The 22,405-nt window shown below is 39.8% G+C and overlaps 1 protein-coding gene across 1 annotated transcript in view; it reads left to right on the forward strand.

Annotated features, from left to right (window-relative positions):
• Bard1 (BRCA1 associated RING domain 1) overlaps positions 1-22,405 on the forward strand; it is a 65,318-nt gene that overhangs the window by 1,460 nt on the left and 41,453 nt on the right. Inside the window, exons 2-4 of the mRNA XM_052192912.1 lie at positions 12,645-12,701; positions 13,942-14,090; positions 19,104-20,035. Coding sequence (XP_052048872.1) covers positions 12,645-12,701; positions 13,942-14,090; positions 19,104-20,035 — 1,138 coding nt within the window. The remainder of the gene's footprint in view (positions 1-12,644; positions 12,702-13,941; positions 14,091-19,103; positions 20,036-22,405) is intronic.

The raw sequence follows: 22,405 nt of genomic DNA on the forward strand, positions 1-22,405 counted from the left end.
TACTTGTAGTAGCAGAAGCCAGTGATGGCTCACACTTGAAATCAGCAGTTGTCAACTTGTGGGTCGCGACCATTGGGAAACACATTTTCGATGGTCTTAGGAACTGAGACTGCTTAGTAGCAAAATTACAGTTATGAAGTAGCAAAAAAAAAATTATGGTTGAGGGTCACCACAGCATGAGGAACTGTATTAAAGGGCTGCAGCATCAGCAAAGGTTGAGACCCAGCAACTGCTTTAGATAGTTGAACCAAAGTTAGACTCACAGATGGAAACAGCCTTGCACTTAGAATGTATCAGGCCACATGAGTTCAGGTTCCAGCCACATCTTTGGACTTCTCTGTACCTCAGTAATAATAATCTGCTCATTCATGTATTAATTTGCTAATCCTAAAATTTGATTATATTGAATACATACCAAATACTGTTCTGAGTATAGAGAACTCATTGGTGGGCAAAGCCTACTTCCCAGGTTTCTGTCACTCCCTCACGTTCTTTTTTTTGGGGGGGGGGGGCGGTGGAGAGAAAAAATTAAATACATGTAAATTGTTTCCTGTGGTGATTATCCAAAACGGTAACGAAAAGGTGTGATGAAAAAAGATTTAGTCTGCTTGCTGAATCATTTGGAAGACACTAGGTAAAAGTATATGAATAATCTGTAGACTGTCCTAAAATTAAGCAACCAGTTTCCCTTTTTACCAACTGCCAACTCTTTTTCTTTTAAACTAAGTGAGCTTGCTATCAGAGTCAAGGGCCTGAGGATAGTAGTAATTAGGCCCAGACTTTAATATGTCACATCCAGTTGTCCAGAGAATATGGGATTTCTGTGGTTTTGTTTTTTAGTTTCTCTGCTAGATGAGCTTATTTTAAATATTAGAGGATATAATCTCATATAGGACTTTGAATTAATTTTTCTCAATGAAATGCCGATAAATATGACTTAGGTTTTTCAGTCACAAATCATCTCTATTTTCTTTCTTTAAAAGGGTTAAGAGATTGGGAGTGGGTGGCCTACTCTTAGCTTTCTGGAGGCGGTTATAATCAGATGTCTTTCTGAGTTTTTAGCCAGCCTGGTCTACATTGAGTTCCTGGCTTACAGGACTACATCATGAGACCTAGTCTTAAAAACCAAACCAAACTAAACCAAAAGTATAAATATGTTCTTTTTTCAAAGGGCTGTGGGGAAGCAGGCTGTTTTGGCTTCATTTGGACCAGAGGCAAAAACTTGCCAAACTTTTTTCTTTCTTCTTTTTTTTTCTTTTCTTTTTTCTGATACAGCAGATTGCTCTGTAGCCTAGGTTAGCCTGGAACATATTGTGTGCCCATGTTATGTTTAAATTAAGTGACCTTCTGCTGTAGTGTCCTTAGCACTAGGATTGCAGATGTATGGCGCCATGACCAGCCTCAGGCTCAGTTTTGACAAAGCAAACATAAGTTTAAAGACCCTTTGGTTATACCAGTTGACACTGCACAGGAAATAAGTTAGGTCATATGGGAAATGCTTTTCTTCCCCGGCTGGCTTTGCTGTCTGTCTCTCAAGCTTTCTGCCCCTCCCTCCTTGCTAGAGGAGAGCAACCTGGACGGTCTGCTGCTCGCATCATTCAGCTGTCATGACCCCAGACCTCACGTTCTTTGAGATCGCGTGTGTCCTCTCACCGAGCGAGCTTCCTTGTTCTCCCCAGTAGGCTGCTGATTACCCCATTACCCTTACCACGTTCAGCTTGCAGCTGTCATCTCTCAGGTGTTCCCAGCTGTCACCTGTCTTGTGTAGCACATTGGATCTGTTTTGTGGCGAGCGTGGCTTGCTCTTGCAGTGGACTGGCTCTGTTACAGGGCATCCTTTCCTGACCTTTTAATATGACTCTGGCTTCAAGGTGAAGCCAGTGAATGTTGAAGAGGCCAGATGTGACATTGGCGTTAGGGCCAAGCCTCACAACCTAATAGAAGCTATTTAAAGATGGGGGAAGGAAGTGGCAGAATGTGTTCCTAAAGGAGGCAGGAACTGCCCTGTTAGTGTAACCAGGTGTCCTGTGATGCTGTTTTGTGAATTAAAATTAATTTAAGTACTTCTTGGCATATGTTTGGAGTGAGGAGGGTTGGGCTTTCTTTTTATGTTAATTTAATTTTGTGCTTTTTATATCACTTTAGAGAAGATTAAAAAATAATCATAACTTTGAAAATAGTTGTTGTTTTTTTCCAAAATATACCTGTTATTTAAAAGACAGATTCATTTTATATATGTGTATGTGTATATATAAACTTAAAGCATGCTGGGTGGTGGTGACGCACACCTTCAATCCCAGCACTTGGGAGGTAGAGGCAGGCGGAACTCTGAATTCGAGGCCAGCCTGGTCTACAGAGTGAGTTCCAGGACAGCCAGGGCTACACAGAGAAACCCTGTCTCGGGAAAAAAAGAAAACCAACCAACCAACCAAAAACAAACCTTAAAGCACATGCACATTATGCATATATATGTATATAACCGTGTATATGTATGTACACACACACACACACACACACACACACACATGTAAATACATAATGTGCATGTGCTTCAAGTTTAGGGGTCCTTCTGCCTCAGTCTTGAGGTGCTGGGACCATAGCTCTATACATGGATTCTAGGGGCTGGGGAGGTTGTTCAGTTGTTAAAGCGTTGGCTGTACAAACACTTGAACAACAGCATGAGGATCTGAATTCCGATCCCCAGCGGCTATGTAAAAGTGAGGCTGCTGTACCCTTCTGTAAGCCCAATGTGGGGATTTGGGGGAGACAGGTAGATCTCAGGGCTTGCTTCTCAGCAGTCAGGCTGAAATGGTTATCAAATTAGGTAAAAGGCTGTTACAAAAACTTAGGTGAAATGATTGAGTGCTGTATTCTTAATTAGCCCTTGGCCTCTCTATGTACCCATACAGGCATATACTGCACATGTATCTTCCGTGTACACAAGAATACATACAAATAAATGAGGTAGATGCAGCCACTGCATCCCCGCCAGCTTCGGATCCTGGGTCAGGCTTACTATTCTTTGTCCACTTCCTTGTTTTCTAAGTGTTAATCAAATTGCCCTTTGTACCAAGTTATGTATGGATGTTCTTAAAATAAAGCACAGGTTTCCCGACTCCAAGCATGTAGCTTTTGCCTTTCTTGAGGAGTTTTTGACTCTGCAGAGTGATTCTTACAGGCCAGTGATCCTTAAGTAGGATGATTGCTCCCTCTGGTTTGCTGCGGCACTGGCTGGTTATTCATTAGAAGAAGAAGTCACTGAGACATAAAAGCAGCAATGCATTTTCTCCTTGTAAGGCATCTGTGCTCAGTTTTAAGGAGTACAAAGGATATGGACGCAGTTCAGGGTAAGTTATGAGAAAGGTCCAGGAGATATGGAGGAGACAACATTGCTAAGGTCCGTATGGTGGAGCAAAGTCCTTAGGCTTTGCGGTTAGACCTTTGAGATGTGGGTAGATTTTTATTACAAGAAGATCCATTGGTCACAGTGGTGGTGTTGGTGATATTAGCAAATGACTAAGCTAGGAATGGTAGAATAAACAGAATGGGTTAGATGGTCTAAGACTCAAAACCAACTAGGTCTTGAAAGATAAGTAGCCTAAAACCAAAGTGTCCACTTACTAGTTTCTTTATTAGTTTACATAGTTATTGTTCTAGTTTGCTTCCCTGGTGCTGTGATTAACCCCATAACCAAAGCAACTTGGAATGAAGGGATTTAGACTTTAGTTTATGCTTCTAGGAAAGGGTCACTGAGGGAGACCAGCATAGGAACTCAAGACAGAAAGCTAGAATTAGGAACTAAAGCAGAAACTATGGAATGCTGCCTGCCCTCTAACCAGAGCTCAGCAGACATACTTATCCAGCCTAGGCCCAACCTCCTAGGGAGGGAGGGTACTGCCCACAGTGGCCTTGGCTCTCAACATAGCCAATCTGATAAGGCAGTTTTCAGTTGTAGTTCCCTTGACCCAAGTAACTCTAGGTTGTTTCTAATTGACAGTTAAAAGAAATAAAAATAAAAGAACTAGCACAGTTTACTTCCTACGGAGGGCTGTTCATATGGCTTTCCTGAAATCTGATGTCCTTAGCTATTAAATGATGAATATAAATGAAATGGCTTTTAAAACTGTTTCCAATATTTAGACTTCATAATTATTAGCATTGTTTATAGCTTTTGATAAAAATTAACATATATGTAAAAGGGAGGGGCACAGATTGTTAGTGTCCACATCCTCCAGTCTAGAATTTCTTTATTCATGAAACTTATTTATGTGACACTTTACTTACGCTTGATGTCTACTTCCTTCAATTATGGTATAGTTCTCATAAAGACAGGCTCACATTTTTAGCCATAGTGCCCAATATAATGTTTCTAAGTGTTAAAATAATGAATGAAAAAATTAGGTCACATTTGTCCTAGCTTCAAAGTGGTGATGCTAAGATGACCTACTTAAAGTCACCAAGAGCACAAGAGATGCTCTTAGATGGTCTAAGACTCAAAACCAACTAGATATTGAAGGATAATCCTGCATTGGTTTCTAGTGTTAATTAGCAATACTGAACGGTGGTTCAGGCCTCAAGGCAGATGATGTACATGTAGGTCAGTCTGACTTCTGAGAGTCAGAGTTAAAAACTACCATACATGCAGTCCTATTATGGGTGAAGGCCCAGCAACTGGTATTATATAGGGCTTGTGATTTCTACAGAAATTTGTCAAACACAGGGGACACCTTTCATTTTATTTAATTTTAAGACATGGTCTTACTATGTTGCTTTGGTTGGTCTCAAACTCCCAGATTCTCTCTCCATAGTGTCCCTGGGGGTTGGGTTTGCCCCTGTGTGCTTCTGAGCACAGCTGGATGCCCCTATTCTGTCCTTTACAAGTGAAGGTATTACTGATAAGCAGGTCTGGACTCAGTGGAGACACTAGAGAGTGACAGTGAATATGAGAGTTACTTGCATGGGACTGAAGAGTCTCTAGGAATGAGAAGGGAAGAAAGGAAGCCTCAGTGTGAGCCTTGAAATCCAGAACGACAGGTGAAAGGGATGAAGCTTTAAAAGACTCAGGGCAGCAGTTGCTTAGATGTTGTTTTACTTTGGAGGACAGGGAATAGAAGACAGATTCCACACTGGTCACATCTACATGATAGTCATTGGGGCTTCTATAGTAGATTCTCCTAGGATACGATTTACTGTAATTAGTCATTACTAGAATTCTGTTGTGTGTTTATTTTTGGAATAATTGTCTCATTCGACATTTGTTGCCGCTAAGCAATTAAATACAAATTTAAAGTTTTCCCTTATGATTTACCTGAATCTGACATATAAAATAGTCACAGAGAGACTCCGGCCAGGGAAGCAGATCAATGCCTTGCTCAGCCATTATCAGAGCAGTTTCCTTCTGCAGCAGATGGGAACAAATACAGAGACCCACACAGCCAGATCACTCAGTTCTATATAGGATGTCTCCATCCACTCTTTCTCCTTAGGGCTCAGGGAACCCTCTGAAAGAGGAAGTGGAGTGTAAGAGCCAGAGGGGATGGAGGACCCCAAGAAAGAAGGCCTTTAAAGATAACACAAACAAAGCTCCTGAACTCAGACTAGATAGAGCAGCGTTCACAGGGCCTCCACGGCTCTGTTCCAGGGCTTTGTGTGTTGACTATGTCTTCCAGTTTAGTGTTTGCTATTATGGGATTCCTGGGTGCAAGCAAGTGGTCGCTTCATTGTTCCTTGTGCCTTTTCTTGGGCTCTGTTCCTTCTGTTTGTTTGTTTTGTCCTATCCTGATACGTTAGTTTATGTTTCAGTGTACTTTATTATCATCCTTAAAGCCTGTTTGTCTCTACTGAGAGACAGAAAGGTGGTGGATCTGGATGACAAGGGAGGTGGGAGGAACTGGGAGGAGTAGCGGGAGGGAAATCATAATCAGGACACATTATGTGAGAAATAAAATCTCTTTTGAATAAAAGGGAAAAAATAGTCACAAAGAGTAGAATGCTTAGTTTGGCATGAGTTCATGTCTGTGATCACAGAGCTGGGTAGAAACAGGAGCATTAGGAGTTGAGATTAGCCTGAAGTCTCTTTCTCCCCCCTTCTCTCTCTCCCTCTCTCCCTCTCTCTCTCTCTCTCTCTCTCTCTCTCTCTCTCTCTCCCCCTCCCTCTCCCTCCCCCCTCTCTCACACACACACACACAAGCAAACATAAAACCCAAACCAAACGAATTCTCTTCTCATTCTCTCATTCTCTTAAAGGGAAATGTAACACGTTGCTTAATTAGCTTGGGAAGTTTGTACAATTTCATGTTAAACACACTGATCTGTAACTTAAAAATACCTTGAGGATACCTTACAATGTAAGAGCACTGGAGTCCTTGTTCCATCTAATATTAACCAGCAGTTGGTACCTCTTGGGAGTTTAGAGAGCCATTCAGTTAAATACTTCCCCTTCATTAGTATAATCTCAATTGAATTCAGTTTTCCTTTGTAAAGAAAATGTTATCAGTAGGTGTGCTGGCTAGTTTTGTGTCAATTTGACAAACTAGAATTATCTGAAAGAGAGAACCTCAATTGAGAAAATGCCCCTATATGACCTGACTGTGGGGCTGGAGAGATGGCTCAAAGGTTAAGAGCACTTACTGCCCTTCCTGAGGTCCAGAGTTCAATTCCCAGCAACCACATAGTGACTCACCATCTATAATAGGCCCTCTTCTGTTGTGCAGGCATACATGAAAATACAACACACACACACACACACACACACACACACACACACACAAATCTTTAAAAAAGTCTGGCTGTAAGACATTTATTTTCTTGATTAGTGGTTGATGGGGAGGGCCAAGCTCATTGTAGGTAATGCCAACCCTGGCCTGGTGGCCCTGGGCTCTATAAGAAGCAGAAGAACAGGCTAGTAAGTAGCATCCCTCCATGCCCTCTGCATCAGCTCCTGCCTCCAGGATCCTGCCCTGCTTTCATGTCCTAATTTCTTTGGTAATGAACAGCAGTGTGGAAGTGTAAGCACAATAAACCCTTTCCTCCTCGGCTTGTGTTTTGGTCATGGTGTTTTTGTTGTGGCAATGGAAACTGACTAAGATAGTAGGATTGTTTTAGAAATGCTTGTTTTCACTGTTTAGTTTGTTTCTAAGTTACAGTGCACTGATCTTTGCAAATCCACTATACAGAGAAGTGTAGTTAAAAGAATTTAAGCTGAATTTTTTTTAAAGGTATGGAGTTTTTAAATATCTTATCAAGGAAGTGTCTTTTCTGCATTTTTTTCCTAGTATATTTAAATATCATAGAAAATAGAGTAAGGGTAGCGTATAAATGCTAATAAAAACGAAATTTTGCCTGGTCTTTCATTTGCTTTTATCCACTGAGGGTTATTGAGGTCCATGCTAGGTAGATAAAAGAGATCAGGGAACTCAAAACAATTTTTACGTCTAATGTGGAAGGAAATGAGAATCTGGCAGGTAAAGTAAAAAGTATTTGTTTTCAGTATTAAATTCCAGAGCACCAATTATCACTGGAACATTTGAACATCTTATATCTTCCTTAAGTCTTATGTCATTTGCTTATGTTGGGTTTTAGGAATTGCCTCACAAACTACGTGAACACCGATCTCAGTCAAACAGTGATAGTTTGCTGAGCATATGCCCCAAGATTGAATGACCAGGGCCACAGTCCAGATTCCGGAACTGAATTAAGATTCTATAACATTCTTAAACCTGAGATCTACAAACATCTGTGCCAAGTTATCCACTAGTCAGGATTTAGGGATGGGGATTTCTTTACGAAAATATTTTTGTTGTACACTTATCCTGCTATCATTGGTTGGACTTGCCTTGTCTGATATTCTTGTCTTAATTTATCTACTCGGGTGGGACTTGTCTAACACAATATCTTAACTTGCTAACCAGGATGTCAGTTACCCATGTTCATGTCTCTTTCTGCCAAGTAGGAGGTCAGTTCCCAGGAAGGCCTTACCAAACTTTAATCGACTACTACTCAAAATGGAAGTCATATTCCAAATAGTTTCTTATATTGGTGCCGGCGTCTCTCTTATGTTGGGGTCCATCCCAGGGGCAGCTTATACACGCAGTTATACATTCAGTAAGTGCTTCTGGGTTGTTGGTTTGGGTCTGAGAGCTTATTCTGGGTAACTATACCAAGCAGTTCAGAACATAACAGACTATGTAATCAGCTTGGACATGAGAAAGTTTTCTAATAATTTCAGAGACAACATATGAGAAAGTTTTCTTTTATTAGTAACAGAACAGTGTGGCAGGCTAGCCAAGAAACAGTTACCCAGGCATTACATTACCACTTTATGTAGGCCTTAACATTCCATTGAGGCCTTAATATTTTACCTAGGCTTTAATATACTACCCCACTTGATTCTAAGTCCCTTAGGAAAGAATGAGCCAGCTTAGTGCCCTTCATGTGTCTGGTAATTGCATCAAGTCCTGGGTCATTTGTTTACTAGTGTCATTGTTATTATGTTCCCTGTCTAGTGTTTGGGTAGTGTGTCATGCGTGTCAGGCCTTCGTATTTACTGTGGAGAAGAAAGTGTGGTCTAGGCATGGAGAACATGCCAGGCAAAGCTGTGGGACTGGAGCTGGACAGAGGCTAGTAGCGTAGGATTTGTTACAGACACTGGCCCAACCATAGCAGAGCTCTGCTGAGAAGCAGCAAGAAAGGTCACACTACATGACTTTACCATTACCAGAATCTGAAGGGCACTGCAGTCCTAAAAATGTTTACTTTAAAGTAACACCTCTGAAGGGGCGAATGTCAGGTAAGTCTGAGTCTTGTCTGGTAACTCATGGTCATCAGTTTCTTATGCATATTTTAAGAGATTCTCTATGTATGCCTTCATATGAGAGGATGCTGTACATGAAGTAGCTATGGTGTAGCTTAGCTGTGACCTTCCTGGTAAAGATTCAAGCTGCTTGTGGTCTTCTGTAGTAACAACCCATTGTGAAATGAGTATTGTTACCATGATTTTAAACGCTAATGTATGAACATAGTTGACAAAGGCAAATGCCTGTGGTGAATACACTCTTCATCACTCGTCACTCCTGAGGTCTGTAGCTTGGTTCAGTTGGCTTTGTACTTCTAGGTTTCAAAATAGCATATCCCCATTTCTAGGTTTTGTTTTGTTTTGTTTTTGTTTAGATGCTATTTCCTTCTTACTCTTAAAGCTAAATTTTCTTATTTTCTATTAACCTTGCACTGTAGAAGGTTACCAATACATTCAAAGTACAAAGTAATTTTCCCTTATTAAGTCCACATTCTACTATTTTGTCTCATCTCTTATAACCTTTGAAAAGTTCTATGTGCTGATTTCTTTTAAAATAATATATATGACATTTTAATTGTATTTCTTTTTCATGTTTTGAAAATTTCGAATAGCTTCATCCAGGGGCTTTTATGGCAGCAAAACTAGTTTACTTTGTAAACATTTTTCTTTAATTTTGAGGATTTCATACATGTATACAATGATACACGATCATAGTTATCCCCTGCAGTTCCTCCTATATTCTCCCACTCCACCCTGCTCCTAACATTGAATTTGTTTCTCCTTTGAGCACATGATTAGTGATTAGTGTTGTCCTATGTGAATGGGTGGTGGGCCATCCCCTGGAGCCTTGCAAGACTACCGGTGGCCGTCCCCTCCCTCCAACTCTCTGTAGTCCCTTCTTAGTAAGGCTCGAGGCCTGGAGATCATCTAGCTTGTCTGTGCTTTGGATGTCTTGACCTTTGGTGTGTTGTTTCTTCATCTCTGGATGCTTTTAAAAGCTTACCTAGAGGATGTTTGGTGTTTTGATGTTTCAGTATTTACAAGTAACCCAACAGAAATTGCTGCAGCTGAAATAATTTGGTTAAAATTGGGTTCATTTAAGATTCTGGTTAGTATCTCTTAGTTGTAAGATAAAGTTCTTTCATTCTTGGTATCCTAACTAGAAGCTGGCCGTTCCCTGAAGTCTGTCTCTGATACAGATGAACTCCACCCCTCCAACACTGTCTACCTTGTATCTGCCCTTGAAGTTGGATATGCTCTCTCTCCACTTGGCCATGTCACTGTCCTCACTGCTCCTTTCCTCAGAACCCATGCAGAACTCACTACATTCCCCACAACCTCAAGAAATCCAGTCTAGTCCCCTAATTAGAAAAGGTCTACTTATCACTTTCCCATAGATGTTATGCCACTGCTAATTACATGATAGGGTATCATTGCTAGGGTAAAGGGGAGGAACTATAAAAAAGATTCAGAATTATCTTAGGAGAACTTATATAAGATCTTAGGAAGGAAATAGGTTTAGAAACAAATTTTAGACATTGAATTCAGTGGTACCAGAGAAAGCCAGTAGGCTGTGGGCTGACTGCATCGTGGAGATGTGCTGATGATGGAGGGTCAGGGGTGAAACAGCCAGGCGGTACTGAAATAGCCAGGTGAGGGTCTGTAAGAAAGTTAAGGAAGGAGAGGCCTTAGGAAGAGGATGAGGTCAGTGTGAACTCACAGAGAGGTCAGAGGGAGGAGGAACCAAAGCACTTGGGAGGTTTTCAAGGATGGGACTTTCTAGAGAGCACTTAGTTGAGTTGGGAGAGATGCTAGAATGGGTGGCAGGTCTAATACAATGTTTTTTAGGTTGAAGAAGAGGCTACCTGTGCATGCTTACATGTGAGTGTCAGGAAGGAGATTTAGATGATGAGGGTCACAGACTTTAAACAGGGAAGATTTGGAAGCTTGACAGCAGCGCCTCTCAGGGTGAAGAGTAGCTGAGGGAGGGCGTCTGAGTCAGAGGTCGGAGGTCTAGCCACTGGGCTAGAGGATCACAGGTGCACACCATTTGAGGTGCTTAGGAACACAGGTAGTCTTGAATAACCATGTAGCTACATCTTCGCATTTTATTTCATCATTGTAGAGATACATCGGTGAAGAAATACTGCTTTTTAAAGACATTTCTTTCTTTGGATGGCCTGGAACTTTATGTAGTGCAAGCTATCCTTAAACTTAGGATCCTTCTGCTTCTGTTTTCTGAGTGTAGGGAAATTAGATGAGCACCACCACATCAACCTTTCTTCTGTCTTTACTGTGGAATCCAGAGCCAGGACAAACAGGGCAGGGAGCCCTGGGGACTGCATAGCATTATGAACTTACATTCATGAGTGTCTTAGGAGCTCAGCAGTCAAGGTGGTTCTGAGTCACTAAGCCTTGTAGTCTGGGCTGAATAGGGAGTCCTAGGAACTACAAGGATGGTCAGTATTTTCACTAGATGGAGAGCAGTTGGCTTTGGCCAGGATGTTGCAACAGGAGATACACAGACAGGTATAAGAGGTTCATGTTGTAAGGGACCAAGTAGGATTTAGTTATGAAAGAGGAGGTTAGGTTTGACCTATTAGTTCATGTAATAAAAATTATAGGAGCCTCACAAGTATTGTTTACAATCATCATATTGCCGGAGTCACCAAACTTATATTTTGTCAATTTATCTATCCCATGTAGTACGGTCAAAAAAAAGGTTTTGTGAGTTTTTGAAAGTAATGGGTTTTATAATGTCAGTGAGCAGCATTTTTAATAGCTTCAGAATAACGGGGCTGTGTACTCTCCTTAGCCTCTTCCTGAAAGCTCAATTTTACTTTAATGTTCATATCTATTAAAATGTGCACTGTGAAACTTTTGATCTTTCCAGAAATGTGGAGAACTGTGTTTTCCTGATATGTGGTTCTTGTGCAGAGGTAATTGGATAATAATGGTGTAAACACCTACAGGTCCTGGGGTGGATATAATAAGCCAAGTGAGGAAGTGCTCATCCTTTGAAGGCTTTACTTGTGTGCTATGCTCTTGATGCAGTACCCTCTCTGAGCATCCGGGCTTAATGCATGTGTATTAATAAGAGCCCATGCTTTTGCATGGCACAATTCCAGAGGGAGCAGGCATTCTGAGCGACAGCACCAGGGAGCTTTTGCTTCTGCTTATTGACGCCTTTAGTCTGCAGACTGCCAGCTTGATATGTGTCTGCAGCTGCTTAAGAACAAGAGCATCAGTTAGCTGTGTATTGGAAGAATGGTCGTATTTGGTCAAAACTAGTGTAAAAGGCCGATGCCTTCTTAATAGCAAGAAACAATGGGCTTTGCTTGGGTTTTGTTTTTAAATGGGAATCCATGGATTGTTATGGTCAAGATGTCCTGATGTCCTAGGTTTTTAGGAAAGTTCTGGTTTGTACCCCTTATCCCAACATGCTATACAGTAAGGCACTCCTCTTCTCTCTGAGAAATTCACTCTCATTTGGATGGCAGGCCACATTTTCAGATTTATGAGTTTCATTTCAAGTCATTCAGGGAACGTATACCTAAGCTGTTGAAAGAAGTTTGGAGGTGCTTGCGCACTTACTTGTTCCTTTTCTCTAACCTCCCAACAAATAAGTCTTAAAAGGTGCTAAAATGTGTGCCAAGAATTTCTATTTGAATATAGCAAGAATGTCCATGGGGTATATAACCAGCAGAATCAACCTTTGGAATAAAAGTATCCTTAATATTTTGTGGTTTGGTAAAGAGAGAAAAGTAGTGTTGGGTCTTGGGTTTGTAAAATCCTGAGCATGAACTGTCTAACAATGACTTACGCCTTCTCTCTTCCTTTCTTCAATCAGTGCTAATATTCTGAAGGAGCCCGTGTGCTTAGGAGGGTGTGAGCACATCTTCTGTAGGTGAGTTGTTAGAGCCTGACGGACGCTGTGATGCATGAGTGATGTCTGTGTGCTATCTTGGCTTGACCTTTATTCCTGCTTCTGTTTACAAATAAGTCACGCTCAGGGTAATGTCCAGGTTGTAGAGCTGAGTGAGCAGCTCAGCCCTGCTGGGTTTTTTGAAAAGGAATGCTTACTGCCTTGGGCATAATTCAGGTGTGTCCTCTTAAATCTGGTTTGAATGCCTGAACTAATAATCTTTCAAAATTTATTGAAGTCTAATTCTTAAATTTCTAACCATGGTGGCCTAAAAGAGTAGACATTTATTGTTGTAGATCAGAAGGCCAGAAGATCAAGTTCTGATACATGCTGACATAGTATTCCTCTTGAAAACTGTGTGGGAGGATCTGTTCTCACCTAGTGTCTTGTAGCCTATTAGTTTTCCATGTTGGTGACAATATCTGATTAAAGAGTTGATGGGTATTTGTTAGTCACCCTTTTGGTGGCTGTGACAGAATACCCCACATAAACAATTTGAGCTCAGAGTTTTATAGGCTTCAGTTATAGCGGTTGGCTTTGGTGACTTTGATGCTTAAGCACTAATTTTGCTTCTTGGGGTCAGTGTAATAAGCCAAGAGCAGGAAGTGTTCATCTTTCAAAGGCTTTGAGACAGATAGAGAACACCATGGTGGTAGGAACATGTGGATGCAGATGTTCTGTCATGGCGGGCAGGAAACAGACGGGATTTGGCACTAGGCGTAACCTTCAAAGGCTTACCTACTTGTAGTGATTTCTCTAGTTGGGCCCCACCTCCTAAAGTTCCACCTCCACAAATAGCACTACTTTTTTAGGACTAAGAGTAACAGTGAGTCCGTCAAGGATACTTGCAATATTGTATGTTCCTGTCACAGGCTCTAAAGCACTCATTTGAGGCTCACACCATACAGAATAGGGAGAAGGATTTAATTTGGCCTATGGATTTAGAGGTTTCTGGTCTGTGTTCCTTTATATTGAGGCTCTATTGTCCACATTTCAATTTCCTTTTGCTTTTAGGAACCATAGATTTGCTTGTTGTGAAAAATTAGGCAGATTGACTTGCCAAATAATGTCTCTATGTAGTAAATTGATGAGATTTTACATATATGTCCATATCATATTATTAGAGCACACTGTTTACCATTCTATGTAAAATAACCTATGTTTTCTACTCTTTAGTGTTTGGAGTTCAGATTCTGCTGAATTTTCTTTTAATTTTTTTAAGTGATTGTATAAGCGACTGTGTTGGGTCAGGATGCCCAGTGTGTCACACCCCAGCCTGGATCCTAGACCTCACGATAAACAGACAGTTGGACAGCATGATCCAGCTCTATAGTAAGCTCCAGAATTTGCTACAGGACCATAAGGTTTCAGGTGAGTGATATTCCTTCATTGTTTTGTTAGAGTAAGCAAATTAAATAATAATGATAATGACCACATGAAGAAAAAATGGAAAAAGAATTCTGAATGATATAGTTCACATTTCAAGATTAGAAGTTTTTTTTTTTTTAAGTCATTTTGAGAAATGAGATAATTAAGATAATTTATAGATAGGTACCAAGGGCCAGAGGAATTAACTGCTCTTGCCTGAAGTCATATGTATAGTTAATATAATAGAAATAGAGTTCATTTCTTGATGTCAGTCCAGAGAGGCTCAGGACTTTATACTTGCTGCTTTCAATAGTTGGGCTAATTTCTGTAGACTATAGATACTATAGTGATTTTATTTATAATAGTGCTTAATTCACCTTGATACACTGTTGGAAGATAGCATACAATGCTCTTGCAAGGGTCACTTTCTAGACTGAATTAATTAGGTATACATTTTGAAAGAGCAAAAATCTAACACTCGTTTTCTTTTCTATCTAAATGGGGGTTAATGTTTTTCAAATTGTTCTTAGACTCTGCGTATTAACTATACATCTTCGCATTGTGCTTTCTGCTGAGAACTAATTGGCTGTGAAAAGAAAGTAAAGTGTTTTGAATTTTCATAATTGGATGTTGGAGTTGTCTTTCCATTGACCAAATCGTATTATTTTAACATGCGTTTATAGGAATCCCTGTCTGGCAGGATGCCATGGAAGAGTGATAATGGCAATATAAAATTGTTGGCTTTGTGTTTTTAAGTCTTGTTCTTTGGAGTCTGCTGCAATATTGTAACTGTCAGCTACTAGGAAAGCTGATTGAACAAAATTTAAAACGGCAACTGCTTTTGAGTATTATGGACACTGGTTGTATTTTTAAGAATGTAAGTCATAGCTAACCCGTGTTTACATTGAGTTATCTGATCTTTGTGCTAGTCTCCATTTTTAATGATAGAATGTGTTATACTAGTAATGTGAAAGGGAAAAATCACTTGAAATGTAAATAAAGAACATATTAAATAAAAAATGCTTAAAAAAATTAATAAAAGAAAAAAAGAATGAGAAAAAAATAAGAAAAGAAAAGATTGTGTGTATGATCTAATCAGCCTTTGTCCACCCCACATATGTACTAAATTGACATAGTGATTCCTAGTCAAGGTTCATGTGGCGTTGGCAATGTCAGAGTTGGGAGTGGAGAGGAACCAATGAGTCCTTTAATTGTTTGTACAGTATGAACAGTCCATCATTGAAAGTTGTTTTCCTTTGATTCTTATAGGTATGTTGGATTAAGATTATTGACTAGACACTGAAATGTGGAGTCTACTTTTGAGAGTGCCATCAGTTTTCAACTTGACTCTTCTGCAGTTACTGTGGTATAGTGTCCTGAGCAGTTACTGTGGGATAGTGTCCTGAGTCAGTCACTGCAGATGCTGTAAACAGAGCAGGACACACTGGGCAGCTCAAGTCAAAGAATCAGTCTCAGTTCTGGAGGCATGACCTATGAGCTTGAGGAGTGTCCTCTGGGAGCTCTGTGGCCTGTATTCTTGTCCTCCTCATGTCCTCATGTTATGTTAGGATGCCCACGCCGGCGCAGCTTCATTGTGGATGATGAGTCTGTCTAATTTAGACTTTAATTAAGATTACTTTTGGGGTACCAGGCATTAGTTATAGTTTTAGCATACATATTTAAGGAGTAGAAGGAAGTTCACAGTTTAATGCATAAATAAATAATTTGACATTTTTAATAGTGATAAAATGGGAGGATGGTGGAGTAACTTTGTAAGCTAATTTTCATCCGTTCCAGCTCACTAGGCTGTTGTGTACCTTGGAGGGATACAAAGAGGAATAAGAGTAGAAATTTACCATAGTGAGTAGAGGGCATTTGAGTCATAGTATGGTTTTGTATTTTGTAGACAGTAGAAAAACTTAAGTTTCAAACAAGATTTGAACCTTGTTAGAATATGTTATTTCTCTTTTCATATTTTGAACATTTTTGTGGGGGGTGTTGGGAGGTATTTATTAAGTTTGTTAAGTTGTATAAAAAATGTGAAATGTGGGATTGGAGTTCAGATCCCAGCACCTGTGTGGCCAGCTGAGCGTGCTGCACACACCCGTGACTGCGGCTTTGCAAAAGCTGCCGGCTGCCTCTAACTGGCTGATCTGTCATACATGCACGAGTGTGAGCGCTTTCACACACAAGCTTGTGAGCGTGTGCTTCGAGAATGTGCACGCATGCACGCACATGTACTCATGCATAATCTCAAAGAAGAAAATAAAACCCACAATGGGCCTTTGTTACCTCAATAGGAGATCACAGAAACATTAAAGAAATTTCTTGAATATATCTCCTCAGATACCTCTGTTTTTGTGGTACAAGTTTTCTGGTTTTTTGCTTTTTTTTTCTATTTTAAGTTACATCACTATCAGTTTTTTCTAAAAGTCTTCTCACAACAAGCCAACTGTGAAGGGTGTTGGCTTTTCAGTTTTAAGTTTTTCCCCCAGAAGTAGCTCCCTTTGTTTCTTTAGAGTTTATTTAGTACATGTAATGAGTGCCTATGTTAGTTTAGCGCCAACTTCTAAAACCAAATTTAATGATAGAAGGTGAAATGTTTTATTAGTAGAAGGAACCAGAGATTGGGAACAAGTGAGGGTTGCTTTTCCTTGTAGGAAGAACATGATCCCACCTTAATTAAGAAAGGACCTGAGACTGAGTGATTCCTGAAGCCTGACTAACTCCGCATGACAGAACTGTTAAGTGAGAACTGTGGAGAACGATGAACTGTGGAGGGTCAGCAGCTCACGCTTCCTCTATCTTTAAACAAAAGCCCCGTAGTACATAATTTATCTTCCAAATGAACCTTGTTACTTGCATTTACTATAAACTATATAATTACCATAATTAAGGTGGGTAATTAGGAAGAGCTTGTCAGCTCATGGACATGGTGCCTGGTATATTGGAGATGAAGCCAACTATAGGAAACCGCGCAAAGAGAGCTTCTAAACATGTCCACATATTTTCCTTGGTTCAGTGTACTTTAAAGAGAAGAGGTTGTCATGTTTTTCTGATGGCCACTTATGGGTAATTTTACCTTATTCTTTATAACAATCTTTTTTCCACTAATAGAGGTAAATTTAAAGTTTCTATTTTTCCCCTGAACCTATGATATTAAACAGCCCTTGCAGGTGCTGGATCGTGTCGGTGCTGGTGATATTAAAATAAAGAACCTTGATTATGCTTTCATAGATCACAATTTGCATTTCTCTTTTCTAGTTCTGGGAGAGGGGTTGATTCTTCTGAAGTGATTATTTAGTGTTTCATATATGTTGTGACTTCGTATAGTATATGAAGATAAACGCTTGGATAGCCATGGAGTTGCTCTTATTTTAAATTGATCTAAATGCATTTTAACTTATTTTAACTTACAGAATAATTATTCTTCAGGTGTTAATGTCACACAGATGGTATACAGAGTACCTCCATTTGATTTATTTATTTTTTTAAATAAGGAGCTTTAGTCAGATTTTTCAACTTCTGTTGTGTAACTTACAATAGAGAATAATTTGGAAGGCACAATGTACATCATTATAATCCTTTGATGTAGATTAATGATAGGGAAATCACATTTTCTAATTGCTTTCCTTTTCTATGCTTATTATTAAATTTTGAGAAAAAAAAAAAACCCTTGACTACGCAGCTCCTTAGTAACGCACGTATCTCTGCTCCTTGAATTTCATAGTATATTCTAAAATATTTAAATTCAGAGAGTAAGATTTTTTTTTTAAATGTCATCATTAAGAAATTTGCTCTGCAGAGGCTGGACCAATGTTTTTCTTCATGAAATGAATATGATAATTTATCAAGCTTAGAAGCATTCATCCATAAAACAGTTGTAGCTGTTAATAATATGATGTATGTTCTAGCAACTGAGTTGTTTTGCTTTTCAGTTTTATCTTAGATATGCTGCATAAAATCCATAATTTTCAGTTATTGTTTGTGGTTATCCTTGTTTAGTTATATCAAGTAGTGTGATTAAAATCTCCAGGCAAAGGTGTTAGTGCACAATAGTCAATAAAATGATTGTGTGCATATAAATTACATGGTTATACATTCTTTATTTGTTCTTTTATAACTTAGGGAACATGCTGCTGATGTTGAAATTTGCTATTTTTTATAGATTTGAGGTTTTTAGTTTATTGACTGTTAACATTGCTTAATTTTCTTTACTCTAAAGTTCTAGTTTTTATTATAAACACGGAAAAATCAAGATTTGACTTGTTTTCCATTGAAAATGTCATCATCTGCATTTAAAATAATAAATTAAAACCAAATACAACTTTTCACAGATGACTTGAGGATTAACCTTTAAATCTTTGTAATCCTGAGGCCTTCTTAAGAAGCAATCCCTGGTAACATTTCATTTTGACCTTTTTCTAGACTGGAGATTGTATCACAAGTGGCTTGATTTTAAATCTACTTATCACTGCAGAGGCAAGCCCTTGTTGAATTTAGACGTCTAGTCTCTTTGTGAATGGACATCTTATTCTTAGGATTTTCAAGACCCTGTCTCAGTAACACTGTAGACCGTGGATCTCTCAACACCTCCACTTCAATGGCTTTGGGGAATACATATTTCTGCTTGTAGCCCGCCTTATCTGTTTACTGTCTTCATTGCACTCACTGTGACCACATGTCATCAGGAAGAAGTGGCTTCTTCAGAGTAAAGTCCAAGTGCTGTTATTGTTATGCAGGGTCATGTGTGACATTCCTGTGGGGTTGCAAACTACTTACTTATTTTCCATGTCCTCTTCCTTACCTCACATGCTTTTCCCCTGGTGGCTGTGTTTGTAAGATGGGAGGTGCAAGAAAAGACAAAGGAAGCAATTCTAGGCATTTAGGAATTGGTGGTCTAGCAGGAGAAAATACAATGTAACAGTCCTAAGTAAACAGAAGGCCAAATTCATTGGTAGCTCGAAGTGGAGAAATTAATCCTCATAGCATGTTTCTTTTCCTTTTTTCTATCAGATTCAAAAGACGACACATCTAGGGCAAGTTTATTTCATGATGCAGAAAGGAAGAAGAATTCAATAAAAATGTGGTTTAGTCCTCGAAGTAAGAGGGTTAGATGTGTTGTGAATAAAGTGTCAGTACAAACGCAGCCTCAAAGGACAAAGGATGACAAAGCCCAGGAAGCCTATGAATTTGTTTCTGCAACTCCCCCTGTAGCTGTTTCTAAGAGGGCTAAAACAGCTTCTAGAACATCTGCCAAAAAGCATCAGAAAAAATCCATAGCTAAGATGAACCGGGAGGGGAATTTAAGACCGGAAACAAAGGATAGTAGATTTGATTCCAAAGAGGAGCTGAAGGAAGAGAAGGCTGCCTCCTGTAGCCAAACACCAGTTACGGAGAGACCATGGGTAAATAGCGAAATAGACTTATTAGCAAGTGGCTCTGTTGTGGAATCCGAATGCTCGGGAAGCTTGACTGAAGTCTCTTTACCATTGGCTGAGCATATAGTGTCTCCAGACACTGCGAGCAAGAGTGAAGAGACTCCGGAGAAGAAGGTCTGTGTCAAAGATCTTCGTTCAGTAGGGAATAATGGAAATCGTAAAGACTGCCACAGGCCCCCCACGTCTACTTCTAAGAATTGTGGGAGCAATGTTCCGAGCACCAGCAGAGACATTGGTGAGCCAACGTTGCTTGCAGAAAACATAGTGTTGGTTGACTGTTCTTCACTGCCTTCAGGCCGACTTGAGATTGATGTCACACTCAGGAGAAAGAGTAGCACATCAGATGACCCTGTTAGCCTTTCACCGGGTACACCCCCACCTCTGCTGAACAACTCAACTCACAGACAAAAGATGTCAAGCCCCTCCACAGAGAAGCTGTCTTCCGGTATTCCAGGTGGGAAAAGAAATCACAGAGGAGAGACTTTACTTCATATTGCTTCTATTAAGGTAGGCTGCCTACTCTGAACTAAATCTTGGAATGAGACCAGATTTGTTGGCTCTAACTGTAACAAATACTTGAGATACTAAGAGTAGAAACTTAGTTTATTTCACAGAATTGGAAATTTCAGTTTGTGACCAATAGGTTCTGTTAGTTGGAACTTGTCATGGTAGGTGTGCATTGTGGAACAAAGCTGTGTGTGCCCCCCCCCCCCCCCCCCCACTGCCCCATCCATGAGAAGAAAGAGGGGATTAGGAAGGGGTGAGATCCCAGTCCTTCTTTATGTCCAGTGACTTGAAAACGTGAATGTAGAAGATGGAGCTGAGAGGCTGTGGTAATGGAGCCATTAGCTACACTCTAGGCATCCTCTGCTCTTGAGCAAGTCAGATATTTCGAGTTAACTCTGGTTATGCTTCAAGTGATTTCTGTTAAGCCTGGCTTAGAAAATTAATAGTTTTGGTCATTCCTGTCATATGTGTAAAATTTGTATATGCACGCATAAGCTATTGTAATGTGGTTAATGCTTCCTAGACTTACCTAGTTAATAATTACTATGCTCCATTCAGTTTTCTCATGGTAAGATTGTGGCTGATGTAGTTTCTATGTCTCTCCTTCTGGGAATTTTCAGACCACAAACCAAGCATTCCCTTAATTTGGTAGAGAATGTTATTCCAACTTTAAGAAAAATTGACTTTTATTAATGAAGATCTTTAGAGCCTAGTGTCTAGGCCAGGACTTAATAAACTCTTAGGGGTGGTGCTACAGAAAATGTTCTTGACTTTACAAACTATAGAGTATATATATATTACTCTAGAGCAGAAATAGCCATAGACAACAAGTAAACCTATTAAAACTTGACATGCATATTCAGGTCACCCACAAACTGTAGATTATATTCTGCTCTCCTAGGTATGGGAAAACAGCCAAAGTAGAACAGATAGGAAAATCGTGGCATGATGGTGTCCTGGTGACTTTTCGTCATTGATGTGTTCATAGTTGCTTTGTGTAAGTTTTTGTCAATTGGCCATCTACTTGAAAAGTCTTGCACAAATTAAAGTTGCCTGTTTTATTTTCTTGAACCTAAGTATCTGATATTGTTATCATTATTAGTTGACTTATTTTTATTTTCTACATTTAAACATGCATTGATTTATATTGGTTCTTTGAACCATTAATTAAGTCATGTTGTTTTAAAAGTTACTGTGAGCTGAATGTGTATTCCCACCTATTTGATTTTTTGTTTGCTTTTACAATTCTGGGAAACACACAGGGCCATACTCAGGCATTCTACCAAGGGGCTGAGCTTTCAGCTTATGTTTAAACTTGATAGATACGATTTGGGAGAAAAAAATATCAGTGGGTTTATCATCATTGTTACCTTTTTAGAAATAGTTTTCATTTAATTCTCACCTTAATTTTTTCATTTATAGCAAGAATTAATTATTTAGATATATGAGGAAGCCAAACACTATTGTTCTGCAGTCTTATTTTAGCTGCATGTCCACCTACTTCAGAGAAAGATTTGCATGGGCCTTAATATTACAGCTACCGTCCAATGGAGGGAGGAACAGGGGTAGGCGTTTCTTGGCACAGTGAATTCAGATTTGGTGACCTTTAAGGCAGCCAAACCAACAAAGGGGAGGCACTGGGTTCATGAAAGTGCAGAAGGAAGGAAGGAAGGGCTCCCAGACTGCTGCTGTGCTTGTCACCTCTCTACCGCACGTAGGAGGACTGGCAGCTGCCACAGTCATGGTACTTGTGATGGTTACTCTTGATTGTCAACCTTTTTGGAGCTTGGTCAAGTTGTTCACACCTGTAACCTTAGCATTCAGGAAGCTGAGGCAGGAGTAATATTGTGAATTGAAGGACAACTTGGATTATGTAGCTAGTTCAATGCTAGCCAGAGCACAAAACAAACACGCCCCAAATCGTTCCACTTCTGATACCACCGTCTCTGTTAGTCACTGTTCTATTGCTCTGAAGAGGCACCATGACCAAGACAGTTATTAGAAAAGAAAACATTTATTTGGGGGTGTACTTAGAGTTTCAGTGTTGGTTCCTAATTATCACACCAGGAAGCAGACAGCCATGGTGCTAGAGGTAGCCTGAGAGCTTTACTTTGAGTTCCACAGTCAATAGAGAGAGGGAGGGAGGGAGGGAGGGAGGGAAGGAGAGAGAGAGACAGAGACAGAAACACAGAGACAGAATGTGAACCTATCGGGGCCTTTTTTATTTAAACTGCCACACATTTTACTCCCTGGTCCACATAGACACATGGACCACATAGTCATGTCACAGTGTAAAGTACATTTAGTCCAATTTCAAATGTCCCCATAGTCTTTCAGTCTGAACTGTAATCCCCTGTAAAACCAGTTTCA

This window comes from Apodemus sylvaticus, chromosome 9 (assembly GCF_947179515.1).
Source record: "Apodemus sylvaticus chromosome 9, mApoSyl1.1, whole genome shotgun sequence".
Taxonomy (NCBI): Eukaryota; Metazoa; Chordata; class Mammalia; order Rodentia; family Muridae; genus Apodemus; species Apodemus sylvaticus.